The 20,789-nt window shown below is 50.1% G+C and overlaps 1 protein-coding gene across 1 annotated transcript in view; it reads right to left on the minus strand.

Annotated features, from left to right (window-relative positions):
• CACNA1B (calcium voltage-gated channel subunit alpha1 B) overlaps window positions 1–20,789 on the minus strand; it is a 221,174-nt gene that overhangs the window by 149,717 nt on the left and 50,668 nt on the right. The window contains exons 7-11 of the mRNA XM_003794791.2: window positions 14,463–14,566; window positions 11,515–11,630; window positions 10,915–10,971; window positions 10,401–10,490; window positions 813–1,022 (exon numbers count right to left, since the gene is read on the minus strand). Coding sequence (XP_003794839.1) covers window positions 813–1,022; window positions 10,401–10,490; window positions 10,915–10,971; window positions 11,515–11,630; window positions 14,463–14,566 — 577 coding nt within the window. The remainder of the gene's footprint in view (window positions 1–812; window positions 1,023–10,400; window positions 10,491–10,914; window positions 10,972–11,514; window positions 11,631–14,462; window positions 14,567–20,789) is intronic.

Raw genomic sequence — 20,789 nt, forward strand, 5'->3', positions numbered from 1 at the left:
CTTGAGCCACAGGCACCAAGCCAGAGATGGGGTCTTGATCTTGCTCAGGTTGATCTCGAATCCTTGAGCGCAGACGATCCTCCCACCTCAGCCTCCCAGAGTGCTAGGATTACAGGTGTGAGCCACGGCCCCAGCTGAGTTTTTTGTTTTTAATCCTCTTTGTGAGGAAGACAGCAGATCTGGATGACTCCATAGGCTACAGAGTCCCACGTGTGGAGGGCTGGCACTGGGACCAAGGCCCCACCCCCAGTCATCTTCCTCTCTGCATCCCTGGGGCTATGGCCAGGGCCAAGACAGGTCATGACTTCAATACCTGTCACCCATTGCAAGGCTCCAGTCACAGGGGGCAGGGACACATCCAGGTCCAATCCATCGTGTAGGAAAATGGAAATAACCCCGAGAGTAGCAACCAAAATAAGAGCCCAGGGAAGGGGCAGCAGCCTTGTGGAAGGAAGGAGCATGGCACTGAGGCCCTGGTCTGCAGGTCTGAGGCCTCCAAAGGAGGATACAGGTCTGTCTGACCTTGTCTGGCCCTGGTCACCCCACACACTTTCTCCCCTGGGGGCCCAGGCCCCTTGTCCCATTTCACACTATGCTGAGGAATAGAGGTTCACAGGGCCTGGGCAGCCCAGGGATGGGGAGGCTACCCTCAGGTCCCAGACACTGTCCAGCCTCCAGCAGAGCCCCTGGGGGCTGCCCATGTGTGGAGGAAAGTCTGGGCAACACGGGGATCCTGTGAGGGCTTCCAGGTAGAAAGGGGCAGGGGACGTCCAAGTTACCCATGAGCAGAAGGGGCCCAGCCAGATACATACACAGCGCCGTGGTGAGCCGCTGTGGCTGGTTGTAGTGTACCATGGCCACACACAGCGTGTTCAGGGCCACCACGCACAGCACCGCCCAGTAGAAACTCTGAGCCTTCACCACGCGCCGGATGAAGAACCTGAACAGCTTCTCCTTCCTCCGGAAGTATGATGAGCTCTCCGTCTTCCCACTCTTGAGGCTGGCACGGGCGAAGGGGGATCCTGGGGGTACAGGGGACTCACTGAGGATGCGGGGACCAGCAGGCTTCAGGACACCTACCTGACCCTCCCATGGCACACCCTCACAGACACACCCTTGAGGACACTGGCCCCTAGCCCAGCCAGTCACAAATACTTATGCCGATTATCCCTGTGGCCCCCATTTTGCTGGTGAGAGAACTGAAGGCCTCAGTGATCTCCACGGTTACTGGGTGCCAGATAGGAGTGCTGGACTGGGCTAGATGATCCACTGCCACTGTCTCTGGTCCCAGCTCTCTGTCACTGTCTGCAGGTATCCTGAGCTTTCTGTACCTCCAAGACATAAATCTCCCTAAATCCCACCTCATCAGTTTGGCTGAGGAATTCTGTAGCACCCAGCCCTCCCTCTTCCTGGTGGCTCAGGGGCTGGCAGTCAGGGGCCACCTGTTCTTACCCAGTTTCCTGGGACACAGCCAAGTTCACTGTCCACATGGTGCCTATGGTACTGTCCTGCCCACCAAGCCTCAAGCCCTACTCTAATCCAATGATTGTGGCTCTCCCCTCCCCACATCCAACCAGGTGGCCTTCTTGCATTTCCACATATTCTCCCTTCTGGTCTGCCCAGCCCCTCATGGCTGCCTGGGAGGGGGATGTGTCCCTTAGCTCCCTCTTGTCACAGCTGGTCCCAGCATCCTCATCAAGGTCCTGCTCCAGGAACTTCATTCAAAAGTGGGTCCTTGGCTCCCCTCACAGTGGTCATCGCCAGACTGCCCGTCACTGTGTCTGCTTACTAACTCTGTGCCCAGCTCCTGCAAAAGCCCCCAAGTTCTGCAAGAACAGTGGCCACACGCCTCTGTCACCATGTGATGGCAAGGCTTCTGGCAAAGCATGGTGAGTGTGGAAGGGCCTCCATCATGCCTGGGATGCTATGTGTGCCTCTAGGGCTGGCCATCTCCCTGCAGCAGCCTGTGCAGGAGTTGCCCCGACATGTGCAGCATGGGCTGGCCACTGTGTCTGTGACACAGACAGCTGTTCCTAGCCATGGGCCTCTCAGGGTACAAACCCTGTGTGAGGACAGAGGGTGTGTGAGTGTGTTGCTGTGAGCACCTCTGTGCATGTCACGTGTGCATGTGCACAAACAGGCACTCAGTACAATGGAGCATCAGTGGGCTGGTGAAGACAGACCCTGAGGCCTTCAGGGGGACATGTCCACAAGCTGAGCAGCTATGTCAGACACACAGGGAGATACTGAGGGTCCAGAGGAGACCACAAGCCAGGTGTGGGTGTCCTTGCAGGGCCCTAATGGTGGATTCTTAGTACTTGGGATGCAAATGCACAGAACACCATCCCCACAGCCCTCCTTCTGTGAAGCCAAGACAGAGCCTCACACCCTCCACGTCCAGCCCTCACTGGAAGTAGCCGCTTAGTCTGAGCTGACCCCCCACAGCCATGCACACCCACTCATCCTCAGAGGAGCAGAGCAGGGTGCAGAGGGGGCAGACACAAAGAGTAGGCCATGTGGGACAAAGCCACACCGGGCCACAAACTGAGCCATGTACTTATAGCCCCCACACTGGCAGTCATTTGGAACATCAGTCACACTCACGTTCGGCCCTGACTGAGCTCACTCTGAAGGTCAGCCAGAGGCCACGTGACATGTCCTCGGCACACGCATAGTTACCCAGGGAAGGAGGGAAAGGAGCATGCAGACCTCCATGGCCACTGCACCTGCAGTGAGGGGGCAGCAAGTCCTCCAAGGGAGTCCCCAGCCATCCAATAAGAGCTAGCTGGCGCCTGCCACAACAAAGGCCTCGTGAAAATGTTGCCTTCTGTGTCTGGCCAGCCATGTCCCACACTCTCATCTGCCTGCACCGACATAGCATACACCCTCCCTTGTCACCACATTTGCAGAAAACCATACCTTCCATGGGGTCCCTGAGCCACAGCAGCTCCTTGGTGTGACCATGTGCAATAGAGCACCAGGGCAGGGGCACCCGACAACAGGACTGTTCTGCCCTGCCCGTAGGAAGCCAGCATATCCACTCAACTCACACTCTGGGACAGACCTAGCAAACTCACAGGCAGACCAGCCAGTGTCCTCAGAGCCACAGAGCCATGTGGTGTGGGCCATTCATTGAGAAAATGGGGAAAGTCTGGCCAGCATCCTGCCAGTGTATCCTGGGCCAGTGTATCCTGGGCCACCAGGGTATTCTGGGCTGTGTGCAGGTCCCTAGGACAGCATTTCCCAGTAGGCAGCCCCTGTGTGGCTGAGTCTGCTATGGACGGCGGCCCTGGACCAGCTCTTTGCTGTTACCTTCTATAGCAACTGGAGAGACATCTACGCCCAGAGCCATATTCAGGTGGGGAAATCACAAAGGGATTACACTTACGCTTTTCAGTTTTTTACATTTTCCAAGTTTAGCTTAATCAGCACATATTTTTTAATTGAAAAAAGATTTTAAGAAAAAAAGATACGATATTTTCAAGGTAGGGGAAAATCAAGACTGAAACTAACCAATGAATGACAATGAATTGAGCTTTCATGAGAACAAGGCACGACTGCATACAAACATTCGAGTTCTTTCTATTCTGCCCTACACAGGCATTCTGTGCCAGGCCTGGACAGGGCACAGAAACAGAGTGGCTAAAACCATCCCTGTCCTCAGCAGCCCTTCCAATAGACCAGAAAAGTGTGCTTCCTTCAAGCCCAGCCTTGACTCACCAGCAGAGGACACCAAGGGACCCCTCACCTGGGTGTGTGACCCTGCACACAGCATATAGCCTGGAGATTTCATGCAGAAAACTCTAACCTCACAGAGTTGTGAGGATTGAGTGAAACAATAAAGGGCCTAGTTCACTGGGGTTCAACCCACTTGACATGTGGCAGAGTGGCAGAGGGATGACCTGGGCTATGTGCCAGCCCACGCCTGGGACATAGCAGTCCTCAGCACCAAAGGAGGGCAGCCAAGGTCACCACACAGCTCTGAGCACATGAAAACCCACATGTGGCTTCCTTTCCTCCCTCTGAGCCCCTAGCCCATCTTGATCTGACAACCTCTGAGTCCAGCCAGAGGTGAATGCTGGATCCCTACTGGGAATCCAGGAGGGAAAGTCGACAGGGTCCCAGGAATTCAGGTATAGCACCAAACAGATCAAAGTGAACCTAACTAAAAGAAAGAATGAGAAAGGAGCTTTTGAGAGAAAAACTAAATTTTTTTCTAAAGCCATTCAGCAGATAAAAGAAGAGGAAGGTCACTCTTAAAACTCAAACTAGAAGCCTGGAAGATGAAGCACAAGAATGTCTCAAGTCTACAGGACAGCATGAGAGAGAACTCAACGACAAGGCTGGACCGAGCGGAGGAGCAAAAGACCAAGGAGAGGAGCCAAAAGCAATGGACAGATGGAAGAAGGGGGCTCTGAGGAAGGCTGGGCCTACAGGTGAGGCCCTGGGCTCTGCAGCAGCCAGAGTACAACTTCCCAAGGAAGGAGAAGAGTCTGGCAGCCCCTGGCGCCTCGTCTGCAACAGGAAAACAGAGACAAGGTAACGTCTAGTACAAGGCACTGAGTCTAAGTCTAGTACAAGGCAACATCTAAGTACAAGGCACTGAGATGTGTCAGGATCTCGCTCCGCAGTAAGGACCAAGGAGGAACACTTGAGCACAAGTCAGAAGCTAAGAGTCCACCACCAGCGTAGTCCATCCAGTGACAGACGAGAGGAAGGGACTGACCAGGCCACAGGATGCCAGTCTACAGAGGGACTGACTCCCACCGAACATAGCTGGAGTGGAGAGAAAACATCAAAGTAAATTGCACCCTGACGGCTGTGTAAGGGCTCTTGCACCTGCAGGACAGGTAGGGCCACCCAAAAGGACTAATGAGAGTCTAGAACTAAAAACACTAAACTGGCGCAAACCAAGAGAGAGGATAAAGATGAGGGTATTACAAAGATCATATCTTACTGGGTTGGGGGCAGGGGCAAAATAAGGGAAAATAGAGCAAATTAGCAAATTAGTAATGGAAATAATGCATCTAGGTGGTAAAAATGATAAAGAAACAAACTGAAATACTGAAGGAAAATGTTCCTAATTATGAGAGTGGGGAAGGGAAGATAACCCTTTGTGGAACAAGAGAGTGAGAGAGAAGTGGTAGTAATAGCCCGATCAGAGCAGAACAAGTGAAGCTGAAAGGCAGGGATGGCAGCACCGGACATGCAGCAACAGCAGGGATGGCAAGGACAGCAGCACAAGTGACATGCAGCAACCAGGAAGCAACAAGCACAGGAGCAGATCAAGCACTTCACACGTCAGGGACAGCAGCACTGGGACACTCGGCAGGGACAGCAGGGACAGTAGCACCAGAACACGCAGCAGAGATGGCAAGGACAGCAGCACAAGTGACATGCAGCAACCAGGAAGCAATAAGCTCAGGAACAGATCAAGCGCTTCACACATCACTGAATCAAGACAGGCTGAATTCTCAGATTAGAAACAGACAACAGGGTTAAAAAAAAAAAGCAAAACTCATAAATACGATTTACAAGAACACTTAAAATGAAGAGCTTAAAATAAAAGAGCAAGAAAGGTACCAGGTAAATGCAAGCTAAAAACGAAGAACAGCGACAGCAACAAAAAGTAGCAGTGCCATGTGACACCAGACAGTTGCAGTGTCTACAGAGGGACTGACCAGGCCACAAGACACCAGACAAGCAGGGTGTGTGTAGAGGGCCTGACCAGGCCACAAGATACCAGACAAGCAGGGTGTGTACAGAGGGCCTGACCAGGCCATGTGACGCCAGACAGGCAAGGTATGTACAGAGGGACTGACCAGGCCACAGGAAGCCAGCCAGGCAGGGTGTGTACAGAGGGACTCACCAGGCCACAGAAAACCAGCCAGGCAAGGTGTGTACAGAGGGCCTGACTAGGCCACATGACACCAGACAGATAGTGTGTATACAGAGGGACTGATCAGGCCACGTGATGCCAGACAGGCAGGGTATGCACAGAGGGCCTGACCAGGCCACGTGACACCAGACAGGCAGGGTGTGTACAGAGGGACTGACCAGGCCATAGGAAGCCAGACAGGTGGGTATCTACTGAGGAGCTAAGATGAAGAAGGCACCAAGATGAAACAAAGTATAATTCACAAAAGATGTAACAATCATAACTTTATATTGACCAAATATAAAATGGCTAAATATATGAATAAAAGCTACTAGAAATATAAGCAATACTTCACAAAAAATAAAATGAAGTTGGAATGTTCAAAATACTACTTTAAGAACTGAACAAATTTAGTAAACAAAAAAACAAAGAATTAGAAAATATGATCAATAAACTTGATTTTAATAAATACACCTATAGTCTGATATCACTCAAATACAGGACACATACTATTTTGTGTTAGTGAAACTTTTTAAAATCAGTCATGAACTTAGAATTTGAAATCTTTTAAATTTAGTAATTTACAAGCCACGTAATTTCCCAATCATTATCTAATATAACTCAAATGAATACAAGATGATCAAAATATCTTAACTACTTATAAAGTTGAAGCGCACTCCAACATTAACCTTTGACTTAAGAGAAAGTAATTATTATTCAGAAACCATTAAAAAGTACGGCATGACATCAAAGCTTTATATAGAGGAGAATGAGTATCCTAAATTGCCTTCACTATTAAAAAAGAAAGAAGGCAGTGCCTGTGGCTTAGTGAATAGGGCGCTGGCCCCACATACAGAGGGTGGGTTCGAACCCAGCCTAGCCAAACTGCAACAAAAAAATAGGTGTTCGTTGTGGCGGGCGCCTGTAGTCCCAGCTATGCTGGAGGCTGAGGCAAGAGAATCACCTAAACCCAAGAGCTAGAGGTTGCTGTGAGCTGTGATGCCACAGCACTCTACCCAAGGCAACAAAGGAAGACTGTCTCTCTAAAAAACAAAAAGTGACATATTTTTGAGAAATTAGAAAAATAATAATGTAACCAAAACAAGACAGAAAGATAAACTTAATAAAGACAAAAACATAGATAAATAATAAAATTGAAACAAAAAATAGAAAAAAGAAATCTGTTTTTTTTTAAATGATCAATACATATATTAACCCCATATGATCCTAATTGAGAAAAAAAGGAGAGAAAGCAAAGACAGACATACTAGAGACAAGAGAGAAGCCAACAAGGCCCTTGTGTGCTAAGTCACTCTCACAGCCGTGGACCCTTCTCTGGCAATTTTCTATATCATGTCCCCAGCTAAACACCAGACTACAGTGATGAAGTCCTACATGATGTCTTCACTGCTGTCCAACACACCAGGCTCAGCATGCCCTAAACTGAACAAGGGGCTCCATGCAGTCCTGCCCTCCCAGACAGACCCACTGCTCAGGCCAAACCCTGTACAGATGGCCAGGTCCAAGCCACCATCCCCAGGCTTTTCACAACCATCTCTGAACTGGCCTCCCTGTGTCTGCCCTCCTTTCCCAGTCCAGCCTGTTGTTGGCAAAGTAGCCTTAGGGATCTGGAAGGACCCTGATGGGCAGAAGCCAGATGATGTCACCCATCCACAAACTTCGCCCGCCATGACCCCGACCTCCTTTTACTGCCCCAGCCCACATCACTCCAGCCACATGGAACACGAGTACCATGCATACTCCTATCTCTGGGTCTCACACTTATTGCCTGGAACATTCTTTTCCCCAGGTATCCCACGTACTCACCTTCTTGCACTCTTTGCCTGAAGACAATCTTTCCCCTAAGTCTGTCTGTGGCCATTCCATGTGCAGCACCCTCCAGGCCCTCTGACTTAATGTTTTACTTATTATTTCATTTGTTGTCTGATGTCCCCACCAGAATCAGAATGGGAACTCCAGAAGACAAAGAATCTTGACTGCTACAGCACCTGTGGCTCTAAGGACTGGGGTGCCAGAGGTGGCGGGTTCAAACCCGGCCCTGGCCAAAAACTGCCAAAAAAAAAAAAAGGATATACATATGGGTGGTGCCTGTGGCTCAGTGGGTAGGGCTCCAGCCCCATATGCTGAGGGTGGCTGGTTCAAACCCAGCCCCAGCCAAACTGCAAGAAAAAAATAACTGGACATTGTGGTGGGCGCTTGTAGTCCCAGCTACTCGGGAGGCTGAGGCAAGAGAATTGCCTAAGCCCAGGAGTTGGAGGTTACTGTGAGCTGTGTGATGCCATGGCACTCTACTGAGGGTGATAAAGAGAGACTCTGTCTCTACAAAAAAAAAAAAAGAATCTTAACTGCTTTGTTTAATACTGAAACCCTGGTGCCTGAGTTAGTGGTGAATGGCAGGCCCTTTATAGATAACTGCAAGGAACGTCCAGACTACACACAGGAGAGATTTAAAGGGTCATAGGAGATAATACAAGCAGCTGTAGAAGCAAATCTGAACACTCAGAAAACAGAAAATCCCTTTCCAACAACAAAGTATAAATTATAAAACTAGCCCAAGGTTTTGTTTGGGGGGGGGGGGGCTTGGTTTGTTTTTGAGGGTTTTTTTTTTTTTTTGCTTTTTTAGACTATACTATGTATAGATGTACAGATTCATAGTTTTAGCTCACTTACAAAGAAAAGATAATTCCAGTGTCATTTCAACAACTCCAAATCATAGAAAAGACTTTAAAAACTCTTCAATTTACTATACAAAATCAGAATAAATAGATGAAATATAAATATTAATAGAAGAAAACCATTTAAATACAAAACTAATATAAATCTTTAAAAATAATAAGATGACAAAGGATTCAGATCTATAATATACATTGGTCTCTTATTATTGACAAAATAATTTACAAATAAATAAACCCAATGGGAAAATGAATAGGACATATGAAGAGACAGCAAAAAGCACACCCAAACAGGAAACAAACATTTAAGAAGAGATTCAGAACCATAAGCAGTGTATGAAATGAGAATCACAGTCCCAATGAAATGTTACTTTATTCTCATCAAATTGGCCTCAAACTGGCAAACATCAAAAGGAGTGATGACATCTCAGCAAGATGAGGGGCAAGTGTCTTCCTGTGTGGTTAATGGAATGTGAGGTCATCTCTAGAAAGTGCATGTATCTCCCATACACGGCAGCCTGCTCTGAGATTCTACCCACAGAGACAAAAGCACCAGGAAGGAAGGACAGACGTTTACAAGAATTTGAGGGCAGTTTGCTCACAGGGAGATAAAAACTAGAATTACACCAATGGCCATGAATAGGGCAGCTGAAGAAATTACGGTGAATGCATGTCACAAATGCCACACAGCCACTGCCAGCAGATCAGGGTTGGACTAATCAATGAGTAGGGTTCCCAAAGGTAAGATGAGAACAGCTTGGCTAGACTCCACATGCATATACGTATGTACATGCATGTATGTGTGTGTGTGTGTGTGTGTGTTATCTAAGATAAGCAGGAAATATAGGAAGGGTACATTCTAAGTTGTTAATATGGGTTTCCTGGTACTGGGAGAGGACAGAAAGGGTAAAGTCTAATAGTGTGTGTGCATATGTATGTATGCATGTGCATACATGTATGTTTACTTGTGTGCATGTGTTTACATGTATGTTTGTATGTGTGTATCTGATTGTGCACATGTGTGCAGGCTTTTACATGAGTAGTATGTATGGTGGGTGTATATGTAAGTGTGTGCATGCATTTATATGTGTATGTGCCATGCATGGGTGCATGTATGTATGTGTGTCTTTACACACATGTGCAAATGTGTATGTGCATCCACGTGTGTGCAGTGTTCATATGTGTATTTGCATGTATGCAAGTGTACACGCTGTATGTATGCATGTGTGTGTGCTGTTTTATTAAAGAGTTCTGTCTCTACTACAACAACATGATGAGAAACAGAGCTTTTAACTCTGGTGCATTCACCACTGTGGGAGGGCAAGGGGATTTGACTTGGCAGCTTGAAATGAAAAACCGTCACTGCCAAGTGTCTGCTCTTCTCCCACACAGTTAAAGGTAGACACTCAGGGCTGAGTCTACCTTTGGTGTTAGAATGCACTGTAACAGGCCATTTGGTGGGGAAATGCCCAGGCATTTTGGGTACCAGAAGTTTGGTACCAGAGGGGAAAGGAACTAGGACAGGTCTATAGAGTAAGTTGATAGAAATTTTCCTTTAACTATTTGAGAGGTAGGAAATGAAGCAAGGGCCCCAGTGGCAGCAGGCCCCAAAAAGTAGAAAATAGAGACTGAAGAGAGAAAGCTTAGAAAATTTTGGTCCCTACAGTCAGTGACACACAGAGACCTCCAACCACGGGATGGGACAGAGGACTCTGTGCACTGAGAGGAAGGAGCAAGTGTTGGGCAGAAGGGAATTACCAGGTGCCACCAAGTGCCCTTTTACATTTGGCTATAAGCCCAGAAGAGCCAGGAGAACCCCTGAGACTTACCAACAGCACAGAGGTCTGCAAAGCGGTCCTCACCCTCCTCAGCATGGATCAGGTCATTTCTACTCTTCTTGGCAGCTGCTCTCTTCAGCACTGCTTTAAACAAAGGGGGAAGAGACTGCCTGGGCTGCAGCCTTTAGGCCGCTTAAACCTGAGTAGGGTGACACATGCCCATGACCATGCAGCAGGGGCCCCAGCCTCACCCCCAGTTGCCCCAGGTGCTGCCAGGCGGCCTCCGTGGCCTTTGGGAGCAGCATCACCCCGAGCTCTGGGACAGACACAGCTGGGTTTATGCCTGCAGTTGTAGTGTTCCTAGGAGCAGCACTTTTCTTGACAATGACATGTGCATGTGTCAGGAAGCCCAAGGCAGACTGCACAGCCCAGTCTGTGTGTGTGATGGATGCATGCCTGCTGGCCCCGCAGAGTGTCCCACATGGAACCTGCCAGGCACACAGGGTGCTGCCCACCCAGCCCCAGAGCTCTGTCCACATGAGGAGGGCCAGTGAGGGTCACCTACCATCCAAAGGGGACTTCTCCTCTGCATTCCTGTCCTCCTCTGCCAGCATGACTTCCTCTGTGACAGAACACAGCCTCAGGCCAGAGCCTTCCAGTCCCCATCCCTGTCCCAGGAGGGCTCATTCCAGGAGCGCCTGACAAAGGCACGTCTGCTGGAAGACCTAGCCTCTCAGCTATCACAGCTCACAAGCCAGCAGGGCTCAGAGCAATGGTGTCATGGGCCTAGCTCCCTCGAATCTGCCCTATGCCCCACCCACATGTCACCCTCCCGCAAGTAAACTCAGCACTGAGGAGGCAGGAGTAGGTCCTCTGGCTGGGGGAAAAGGGCTGGCCAGGGCTGGAAAGGGGTTCCAGAAAATTCTGGCATCAAGCACAGAAGGGCCCATCTCCCATGACCCATGGGCTGGCCGTTGGGTCATGGCAGATCCCTCAACTGAAAAGGCCACTACCCTCTGAGCCAAATGGCTCCCTAGAACCAGGACCCTGGGTAGGGAGAGGAACATGCTAGCTACAAACCCTCAGATTCTACCCCACAGTTCTTGGTGGGGACCAAGAACAACAGTAATGGACCAGGCTGTGGTGGCCCCTCCGTGGCTCTTACCAGCCTTAAATATCCACTCCAGGTACCCATTGAGCTCCCTCTCGATCTGCTGTTGCCGGCGGAGCTTCAGGAAGGCGCGGCGATTCTCCACCCTCTCTCGCTCCTTGGCAAACTCTCTGCCATGCAGGGCCAGAAAAGCAAGCAGAATTGTGAGTGTCAGCACAGCATCATGCTGTGCGGCCCAGAGGCGGGCAGGACAGCCTGCACATAGCCAGGCTGCTGTACCTCTGACCTGAACCCTCAGAGGATCCCCCTATCCTCCACCCACCCAGCGACAGGCAGGGCCTCCCTCCTCAGGCTCCTCTGGGACAGTCCCACAGCCCTGCCAAGAGCAGGCCCAGGCAGGTACCCAGGTACCAAAATTGTAACCCACCACCTGTAACAGGCTGTGGGCAGGAGTTCTCAAGGGCAAGGGGAGGGGAGGCACTGGTTTTGCCTCCTCTGTCGCTTCATATACGAAGCCATTGCTGTGGGAGGAGGTACAGATAGGAGTGAAGGAAGAAGAGGACACAGGTCAAGGGTGGACAGAAACCTTGCAGAAGAAAATCTTGTAGAGTCTACAGGGACTGCTCAGCACCACTGAGGTCTATGACAAGGAGCAGAGACTGTTCCCTCTCTTCACCTCCAGCCCCTGCCCTTCCTGCACATCCATGGCCTTGGTGACCAGCGGGGAACAACTGTTCTGCTCAGCACCTGCCCAGAGCCAGCCTTCTAGACAAGCTTTGGACTCATAGTGCAGAGGGAGGGATCATCACCTGACACACAGAGGCATGAGCACACATAGCACACACACAGGGCACGCAGGTACACACACACACAGAGGCACATGCACACACACAGGGCACACAGAGGCATGTGCACATGTGCACACCCAGCACACACAGAGGCACATGCACACTACACAGCACACACAACAAGCTCTGGGCTTGGGGATGTGGAAGTCTCGCATGTGGCACACACAGCCCATGAGTGGGAAAGCCTGACTTCAACCAGTGAGAAGAAACAGCCCCTGCCCATGCCCTCCCTCCCATCTGGCCCCCAAGTGCTGAACCTACAGAAGGCAGGGTCCTCACCCAGGCCCCTGGTCATGCCCTGAGGGAAGGAAGGTCTTGGGGGACAGCAGAGGTCAGTGACCCAGCTGCTTGAGCTGATCTGAGAGCTACCAACAGGAACTCACTCAGCAGTCTGGACCCCACCAGCTAGAAGCTGCTTCCCAGGCCATGGCCACCAGCCTCCCTGAGCTGTTCTCACCAGTCAGTGGTCACCAGGACTGCTTCCAGGTGCCGTAAGAACGAGACCCAGGCATGAAGAGTGAAGCCACAAGACTCCTGCAGAGCAAGCTCACCCCATGCAGGCTACTCAGGGACCTTTCACTGCTGCTGTGTGGAGAGTGCTGGCCCCTGGCCTTAGGGGCCCTTTGCTGGGCCTGGACCCTGAAGGCAGCCTCATCTGCCTTTTCATGTCTTTCCATGTCTCCCCTTCCCCCAAAGGCCAGGAGGCTCATAGGTGGGCACTTAGCTGGGAAACACAAGGCTCTTGCCCTCAGCCCCCCACTGCCCTCAGTCCATCACACACAGCATCCAGAGAAAGACACACAAGGTGGCCCGGGCAACCACTCTCCTGCCTCTCCATGGACCCAGCCAGGGCCAGCCACCAGAGCATGTAGGGCCCTCAGCACTGAGCCCAGGCTCCACGAGCCTGGGTACCCCCAGCCCCTGCTCACCCTTATACCCTTCCCAGCTCCAACCACCCTATAATACATGCTCCACTGACCACTGGCCTCCTCCCCTCAGCCTGGTGGAGTCCCAGATTTCATGGGTCTCTGGGGAGACATCCTTCTCCCAGGTGCCTTCTCTGAGCCCTGGGTCTCCCATGATGTGCTAGAGCAGGGGTCCTCAAACTTTTTAAACAGGGGCCCAGTTCACTGTCCCTCAGACCATTGGAGGGCTGGACTGCAGGCCCTGGGACAAGTCAGCTGCTAAGCAGGACAGGCAGTGGCAGCAAAAACACCTGGCAGGCTGGATAAATGTCCTCAGCAGGCCCCATGTGGTCCATGGGCTATAGTTTGAGGACATCTGTGGTAGGGGCTTAGCTGGTCCCTGCAGGGGTACCAATGACAATCCCATGCCTCACAGGAGAGGACTGAGGCTGAGGACACATGACCAGTAGCCACATATAGCCTGTCTCTGCTATGCTCACTCCCTTTCAGGCCAGGGTGGCAACTTCGGGGACCCTCCCCCAGGTGATGTCCCCAGCCCATCTCAGAAGGCCTGGGCCTGAGCAGGAATCCTCAGGGAGGACAGGAGGGACACTTTCCCCTCCAGCCTCACAGAGGTCTGATGCAGAGCTGGTGTGCAGAGGCCGGCCAAGCCTCATGCCCCCATCTCTGCCTAGCAGGGCCCCACAGCCCCAGATGCCAGCCCAGTGCAGGCCAGGAAGGTGCTCTGTGCCTGCAGGTCAATTGGCTATGATGGCCACATCCCACACCAAGAGGACTCAGGGGGCACCACTCTCCAGAGACCCAGGACTGTGCCCTCTCCCCTTCCCTGGAGCAGCTGGGCATGGAGAGGTGAGCTGAGCTGGTATGAGGAGCCCAGTGGTCACTGCAGCCAAGACTCTGGGGGTACCCCACCCATTCTTCACTGTGGGAACAGGAGGCTGTCTGCGGCCATAGAAGCTTCCTGAAAACCCTGTCACAGAGCACACTTCCCACTTACCCAGGTGTGACGCCACAGCAGCTCCTTCCCCATGGCAGAGGTTAGAAAGCCAGGGGAAGGTCAGGGAATGGCCCAGGATGGTGGCGTGAAGGCCCCCAGAGGCAAGACTCTGGGAGTGACCACCACAGAGGGTCCTCCAGGCTGGGCCTGGCTCACTGCCCAGCTCATGGGGCTCCTTTCCCTCAGCCTGCGAACACAGTGCCCCTACATAATCCCCACTTGGTCTCTTACCCTGACAACACACCCAACACCAGGTTGAGCATGAAGAAGGAGCCAATGATGATTAGTGGTATGAAGTAGAGCCAATTCCAGGTGTTGCCAGCAGCGTCATTTGTCTGAAAAGGAAGAAGAGGTGGTGAGGACACACATAGACCTGGAGGTGGTGAGGACACACACAGATGATGGTGGTGAGGATGCACACATTCGAGGAGATGGTGAGGACACACACAGACGAGGAGATGGTGAGGACGCACACAGACAAAGTGGTGGTGAGGACACACACAGACAAATTGGTAGTGAGGACGCACACAGGCAAGGAGGTGGTGAGGACACACACAGACGATGGTGGTGAGGACACAGACAAATGAGGTGGTGAGGATGCACACAGGCAAGGCACACAGCCTGGTCAAAGGGTTCCTAGAAGCAAATGCTTGTCAGGGTTCTAGTAGTGGGGAAGACAGTCAGGGAAAGCTCAGGCTGGGGGTGGGGCCAGGCAAGGAGAGGTGAGGCAGACCCAGAGCCCAGACCTTCCCTCCCTGGCCCCAGAGGACCAGGGACACACAGCCCTCCCAGATACTGCTCAGCAATGCCCAAAAGCCAAGGCGTATACTTGAGGAGTCCAAGGCCACTTAGATGCCCTGACTCTTAGGGACCCAACCCTTGCACAGGCACCTCCCCAGCAGAGCATGCATGGCTGCACCAGGCTGCTGGGACCCCTGAGCAACTCCAAGGACATTTCCTCCTGAATGAAATCCCCAGCACCAGACCCTTCACTGACCTGTCTGCAATGGCTCCCACAGCTGGAGGCAGCAGAGGCCTTACCAGCTCCTAGGAGCAGGTGTCACCCATGCCAGGCCTGAGACAGAGCCCAGCACTCAGGTGTGATCGGAACAGCTACAAGTTAGGAAGGACTGTGTCCCCAGAGCTCCTCTGGATCTGGTTACTTTTCAGAGCAGTTCTGTTTTCCTGGGTTCCTAGCAGACTTGGCTAAGAGGAAGGAGGGAGAACCTCTTTTTCTATACAAGTGCAGTACTTGAGGTCAGCCAGGAGGGAGATGGGAGCTGAGCATGGCCCGCAGCCCTTTCTGCCTCTCCAGAGACAGGTCACAAGTCATGGGCAAGGGCCCCAAGCAAGACAGGCAAGAAGACAGCCGAGCACTGCCCTATAGCTGGAGTCAGTCTATAGGAGCTGCTGGGAGCACACCTGCCATCTGGGGTCTGCCCCCCTTAGTGGGATGTGCAGACTCAACTCCTGGAAAGTCCTGGGTCCCCTGGACACATTGAGCCTGTGGCTCTGACCCCTGGACACTGATTCCAGGCTGGTCACTGAGCTCCTTGGCCCCTAACCCAAAAACAACATTCAGAACCCAGCACTGAGTACAGTCCGCCTTCCCTGAGCACACCCTCTCCAGACCCACTGAGCCCGTTTCTTGAGGAAAAGAAGGGCTGCTGATCAGTCTTCCCTCTCAAAGGGCCATTCCTATCAGTAGCTAAGTCACTCCAAGTACCTCATTTTAAAAAACAAAATCAAATAAACAAGAACTTCCACTTCTGAGAAGGCAAAGTGGACATACCCTTCCCTCTTCCTCCCACTAAGCACAATTAATAATCTGAACATTATACATGAACCAAAAGTAAGTCTATGAAGGCTGGAGGAAAAAAGGCCAATCAGCTAGGACCTCAAGAAGTAAGGGTCACTGCAGCTAAGACTCATGAGGCACTGTACCCATCCTCCAGTGCAATAATGGGGTTCTCACCTGACCCTTCTCAAACTGGGGTACATAAGCAAGTGGGAATGAACTCTCCTCTTCAGCACCCCCCAGTCAATTAGTGAAGATCACATGGGGCCCTGGATTCCCTCTCCCACACACAGTGACAGGCCTAGCCCCGCCCAGCTAGGCCACTGCCAGAGGGTGAGTGGACAGTCAGGATTTGCACCACCATCCAGCAGTACTCAGGCCACTCCCACACAGTATACAGAAACCTCATGGGGAGCACGAACAAGGCACTCCCACCCTCCCCACCAGGCCTCTGCCCCTGAGGCACAGCGGGAGCCAGAGCAGCCATACTTGCCCATCAGGGAGAAAAAGGCCCAGCAAGTGTTGTGCTGTGGGGACCCTGGACCTCCACACTCACCCTAACCAGACAGCAACCCCTCCTCCTCTGCCACAGTAAATGGCTAAAACAGAAAGTTAGAAATAATATCGAGGGACTGGCATGTGGTAGCTCAGGCCTATAATCCCAGCACTCTGGGAGGCTGAGATGGGAAGATCCCTTGAGTTCAGGAGTTTGAGACCAGCCTGAGCAAGAGCAAGACCCCATCTCTACTAAAAATATAAAAACCAACCAGGTGTGGTGGTGGGTGCCTGTAGTTCCAGCTATTCAGGAGGTTGAGGCCAGAGGATCACTTGAGCCCAAGAGTTCAAGGTTGCTGTGAGCTATAATGCCACAGCACTCTACCCAGAGCTACAGAGTCAGACTGTCAAAAAAAAAAACGGTCAAAATGTAAGTTTTATGTTATTTGTATCTTACCATAATAAAATAAAAATGAAGGGAAAAAGAGACATATAGAGGAAGTAAACTGTCCCTGTCTGCAGATGTTTATACCTACATGGAAAATCCCAAGGGAGCTGCCAAAAATCTCCCAGAACTACTAAGTGAGTCAAGCAAGGTTGCAGGATCCAAGTCAAAATACAAAAACCAGTTGTATTTCTACATACTACTAATGAACCCACAGACACCAAAATTTAAAATGCAATACCATTTTGTGATGAGAACAGCATAGCAAAGGTGCTAAAGAGAGTGCCACACCAGCATGGTGGGAGCTGTGGCCAGAAACCAAGGGCCTCTCTCACTAGAGTCCATGTTGTCCAGACACTGCCTTTCAATAGGCCACTCAGGCATTACCTGGAACTTAAAGTGACCCACACCCTATGCCTTATATATACCATCTATTGCCTTTCTCTCCATCTCTCTTGAGGCTTCATTCCTATCTCCAGCAACCTGGGGATGGAGGCCTACCCTCCTGGCTTGTGACACCCTCCTTGCCTGATCTATAAGCGATAAATCTTTGGATTCATTCCTATTGTGGGAGCGTAAAGAATTTGCATCTTCCATCTGAAGAGCCAGGGCTGCCCCAGTCCAGGTTTTCCCTGGGACACTAGGAGGAATATGGGACAGACTCTCAGTACCAGAGCATGAAAAGGACACGGGTCAGGCAAGAGCCATGGGAACATGGGCCAGAATAAAGAGGCTTCCTGTGTGAAGGACCTCAGGTCATTGGTTAGACAACTAAGCATTAGGCCATGTGCCAGGTAGACGGAGTTTGAAAGAGACACTACAAACACCCTCATCTAGCTCCCTTTCACTTCTCATTAAGACAGAGTTTGCTGGTCTTTCTGGTACTAGAACGCTTGGAAGCTCACAAAACACATTTGCAATCATTCACAAAAAATAATAATAATAATAATCTAACAAAACACATAAAGGACTTGTATGTTGAAAACTACAAAATGCAAATGAAATAAATAAAAAGTGATCAAAATAAGTGGAGAGACATGCTGTGTTCACTGGTTGGAAGACCTAAGACAGTAAAGATGTCAATTCCCCAAAACTGAGTAAATTGGGAAGAGTTGGTCCACCTGATTCAAGATTTACACATATATAACCTACAGCAATCAAGACAGCATTACTGGCACAGGGAGAGAAACACAACCAAAAGAGATCCCCACAGATACGCTCACTGATATCTGGCAAAGATGCAAAAGCAATTCAATGGAGTAAATATAACCTTCTCAGCAAATGCTGTGAGAGCAACTGGACATCCATAGAAGGGGGGAGGAGAGGGAAGGGAAGAGAAGGAAGGGGGCCTCAATCTAAACTTCATTCTCTATATAAAGATTAACTCAAAATGGATCACAGATTTACATTTAAAATACAGATCAATAAAAATTTTAGGAAAAAAAACAGATGAAAATCTTCAGGATTTAGGACTTAATAGCAAAAGCCCAATCCACAAAAACTGGTCTTTGTTAAAATTAAAAATGTTTGTTCTGGGCAGCACCTGTGGCTCAAGGAGTAGAGCACTGGCCCCATATGCTGGAGGTGACGGGTTTAAACTGAAAAAAAAAAAAAAAAAAAAAAGGAAGGAAATGAAAACTGCTATAAGAGGGTATCAGGCAGCTAATAAAAATACTATTTTAAAAAATGTATGTTCTGTGAAAGACCAGGTAAAGAGCATGAAAAGACAGGATATTGACTAGGATAAGGTATTTGCAGACTACGTATCTGACAAAGAATTAGTACCCAAAATACATAAAGAACTTAAAAACTGTACAGTCAAAGAACAATCTAAGCAGACCTGGGCAAGAGGTATGGAGAGACACCGCCTTAGGGAGGCACACAGAGAGCACACGAGCCTGCAAAGACGCCTGACACCATGATCATCAGGCAGTGCAGACCAATAGCACAGGATGTAGGTGTGACTGCACACCCATTAGAATGGCTATGATAAAAAGTGATACTGCCACATGCTGGCAAGAGTGCAGAAAACTACATTATCCCATACCTTGCAGGTAGGACTGCAAAAGAGTGCTAGTTTTAAAACTAAACATGCAAATAGTATACAAGCCATAAATTTGCACTATTGGGCACTTATCCCAGAGAAGTGAAAAAAAGTTTGCATAAAAAATCTGTACACAAGGGTGTATAGCAACTCTATTTATACATAATAACCCCCAAATGGAAACAACCCAGATGTCCTTTATTAGGCAAAGGTTAAGCAAACCATGCTACACCTGAACCACATAGACTACTCAGCCATGAAGAGGGACAAGCCGCTGACATACACCCGTCAGAGGACCTGCCCATGAGTGATGCCTGAGTGAAAACAGCCAGTACCAACGGTGACACACGGCAGGGTTTCATCTACACAGTATTCTTGAAATGCAAAACTGTAGATATGGCATACAGATGAGTGATTCCCGGGACTAGGAGGGGTGAGTGTGGGAGGGCAGGGGTGTGACCACAAAAGGGCAACATGAGGCACCTTGCCGTGTGGGGACTCTTGCACGGTGGCTGTGTTGATAACAGGTCTGCAAGTTGTTACCACTGTAAGCAACGAGGCAAAGGATACATGGCATATTTCTTCTTTACTATTTCTTATAACTGCATGTAGATCTATAATTACCTCAAAATAAAAATTTAATTTAATAAAGCCAATTCCTTGAATCTCCCATCTCACTGCAGTTTCTCCTAGGGAGTCAGATCTCATCTTCACTGCCTTACCTACCTCCCTGCAGCCCACACTCCCCACGGCCTCCACACCTCTACTCACCAACACCGGCCCTCTTACCAAATGAAGAGTCCCTTCTCTTCCCTGATCTCACACAATATGTGGCCTCACTGCCATTTTGGCAAAACCGCTTGACCTGCCTCCATGGCCCCGCAGGATGAGGTCATGCTCCCACCCCTGAAAGCTCTGCCTCCATCTCTTTCACTGGCCCTTCTTTCCTACTGGATCTCTGAATGCTGGAACTTTCCCAGGGCTCAATCTTTGGCATTCTCTCTGGATCCACGCTCACTTCCCAGGTGATACCACTCTCCTCATACTTTTAAACACTGTTCCTGAGTCAGTGATTTCACAGGTATATCCTCAGCCCTACTGTCCCCTCTGATCTGCCCCTCAAATGCCCAGCTGCGTACCCAACATCTCCACCCTAATGAAAATAGTTACCTGAAACAAACAGACCAAGACAGAACCCTGTGGTCTCACCTCCACCCGCGACTGAAACAAACTAAACAAACACCTGTCGCAGTTCTCCCTTCGCAGTAAATGGCCTTCTCCAAAGGTTCAAGTCCTATCATCTTTGATTCTTCTTTCTCCCACACTGGATATCCAATCTATGAGCAAGGCCTATTAGTGTTACGATCAAAATAAGCCTTTGTACTTATATCTCCTTTTCTTTTTGAGACAGAGCCTTGCTCTGTCTAGACCCAGGCTAGAGTTCCTCAGTATGATCACAGTTCATTGCAGCCTGCAACTCCTGGTTCAAAGATCCTCCCAGGCATCTGAGACTACAAGTGCCACCACACCTGGCTAATTTTTTAATTTTATTTTTTGTAGTGCTAATATCTCTCTATGTCTTGAACTCCTGCAAGCAATCTCCCACCTCCCAGTGTTGGGACTAAAGGTGTGAGCCACAGCACCCTACTAGCACCTGCATTTCTGAACACTCTTTCCTCAAATCCTCATGTACAATGAACACCAGCAAAACCACATGTAAAATCACAAACCAATATTTACCCGCCACTGTCCCTTTGAATGTGGCCAATGGAAAAA

Source organism: Otolemur garnettii, unplaced genomic scaffold (genome assembly GCF_000181295.1).
Source record: "Otolemur garnettii isolate 467f Iridium unplaced genomic scaffold, OtoGar3 scaffold00087, whole genome shotgun sequence".
NCBI lineage: Eukaryota > Metazoa > Chordata > Mammalia > Primates > Galagidae > Otolemur > Otolemur garnettii.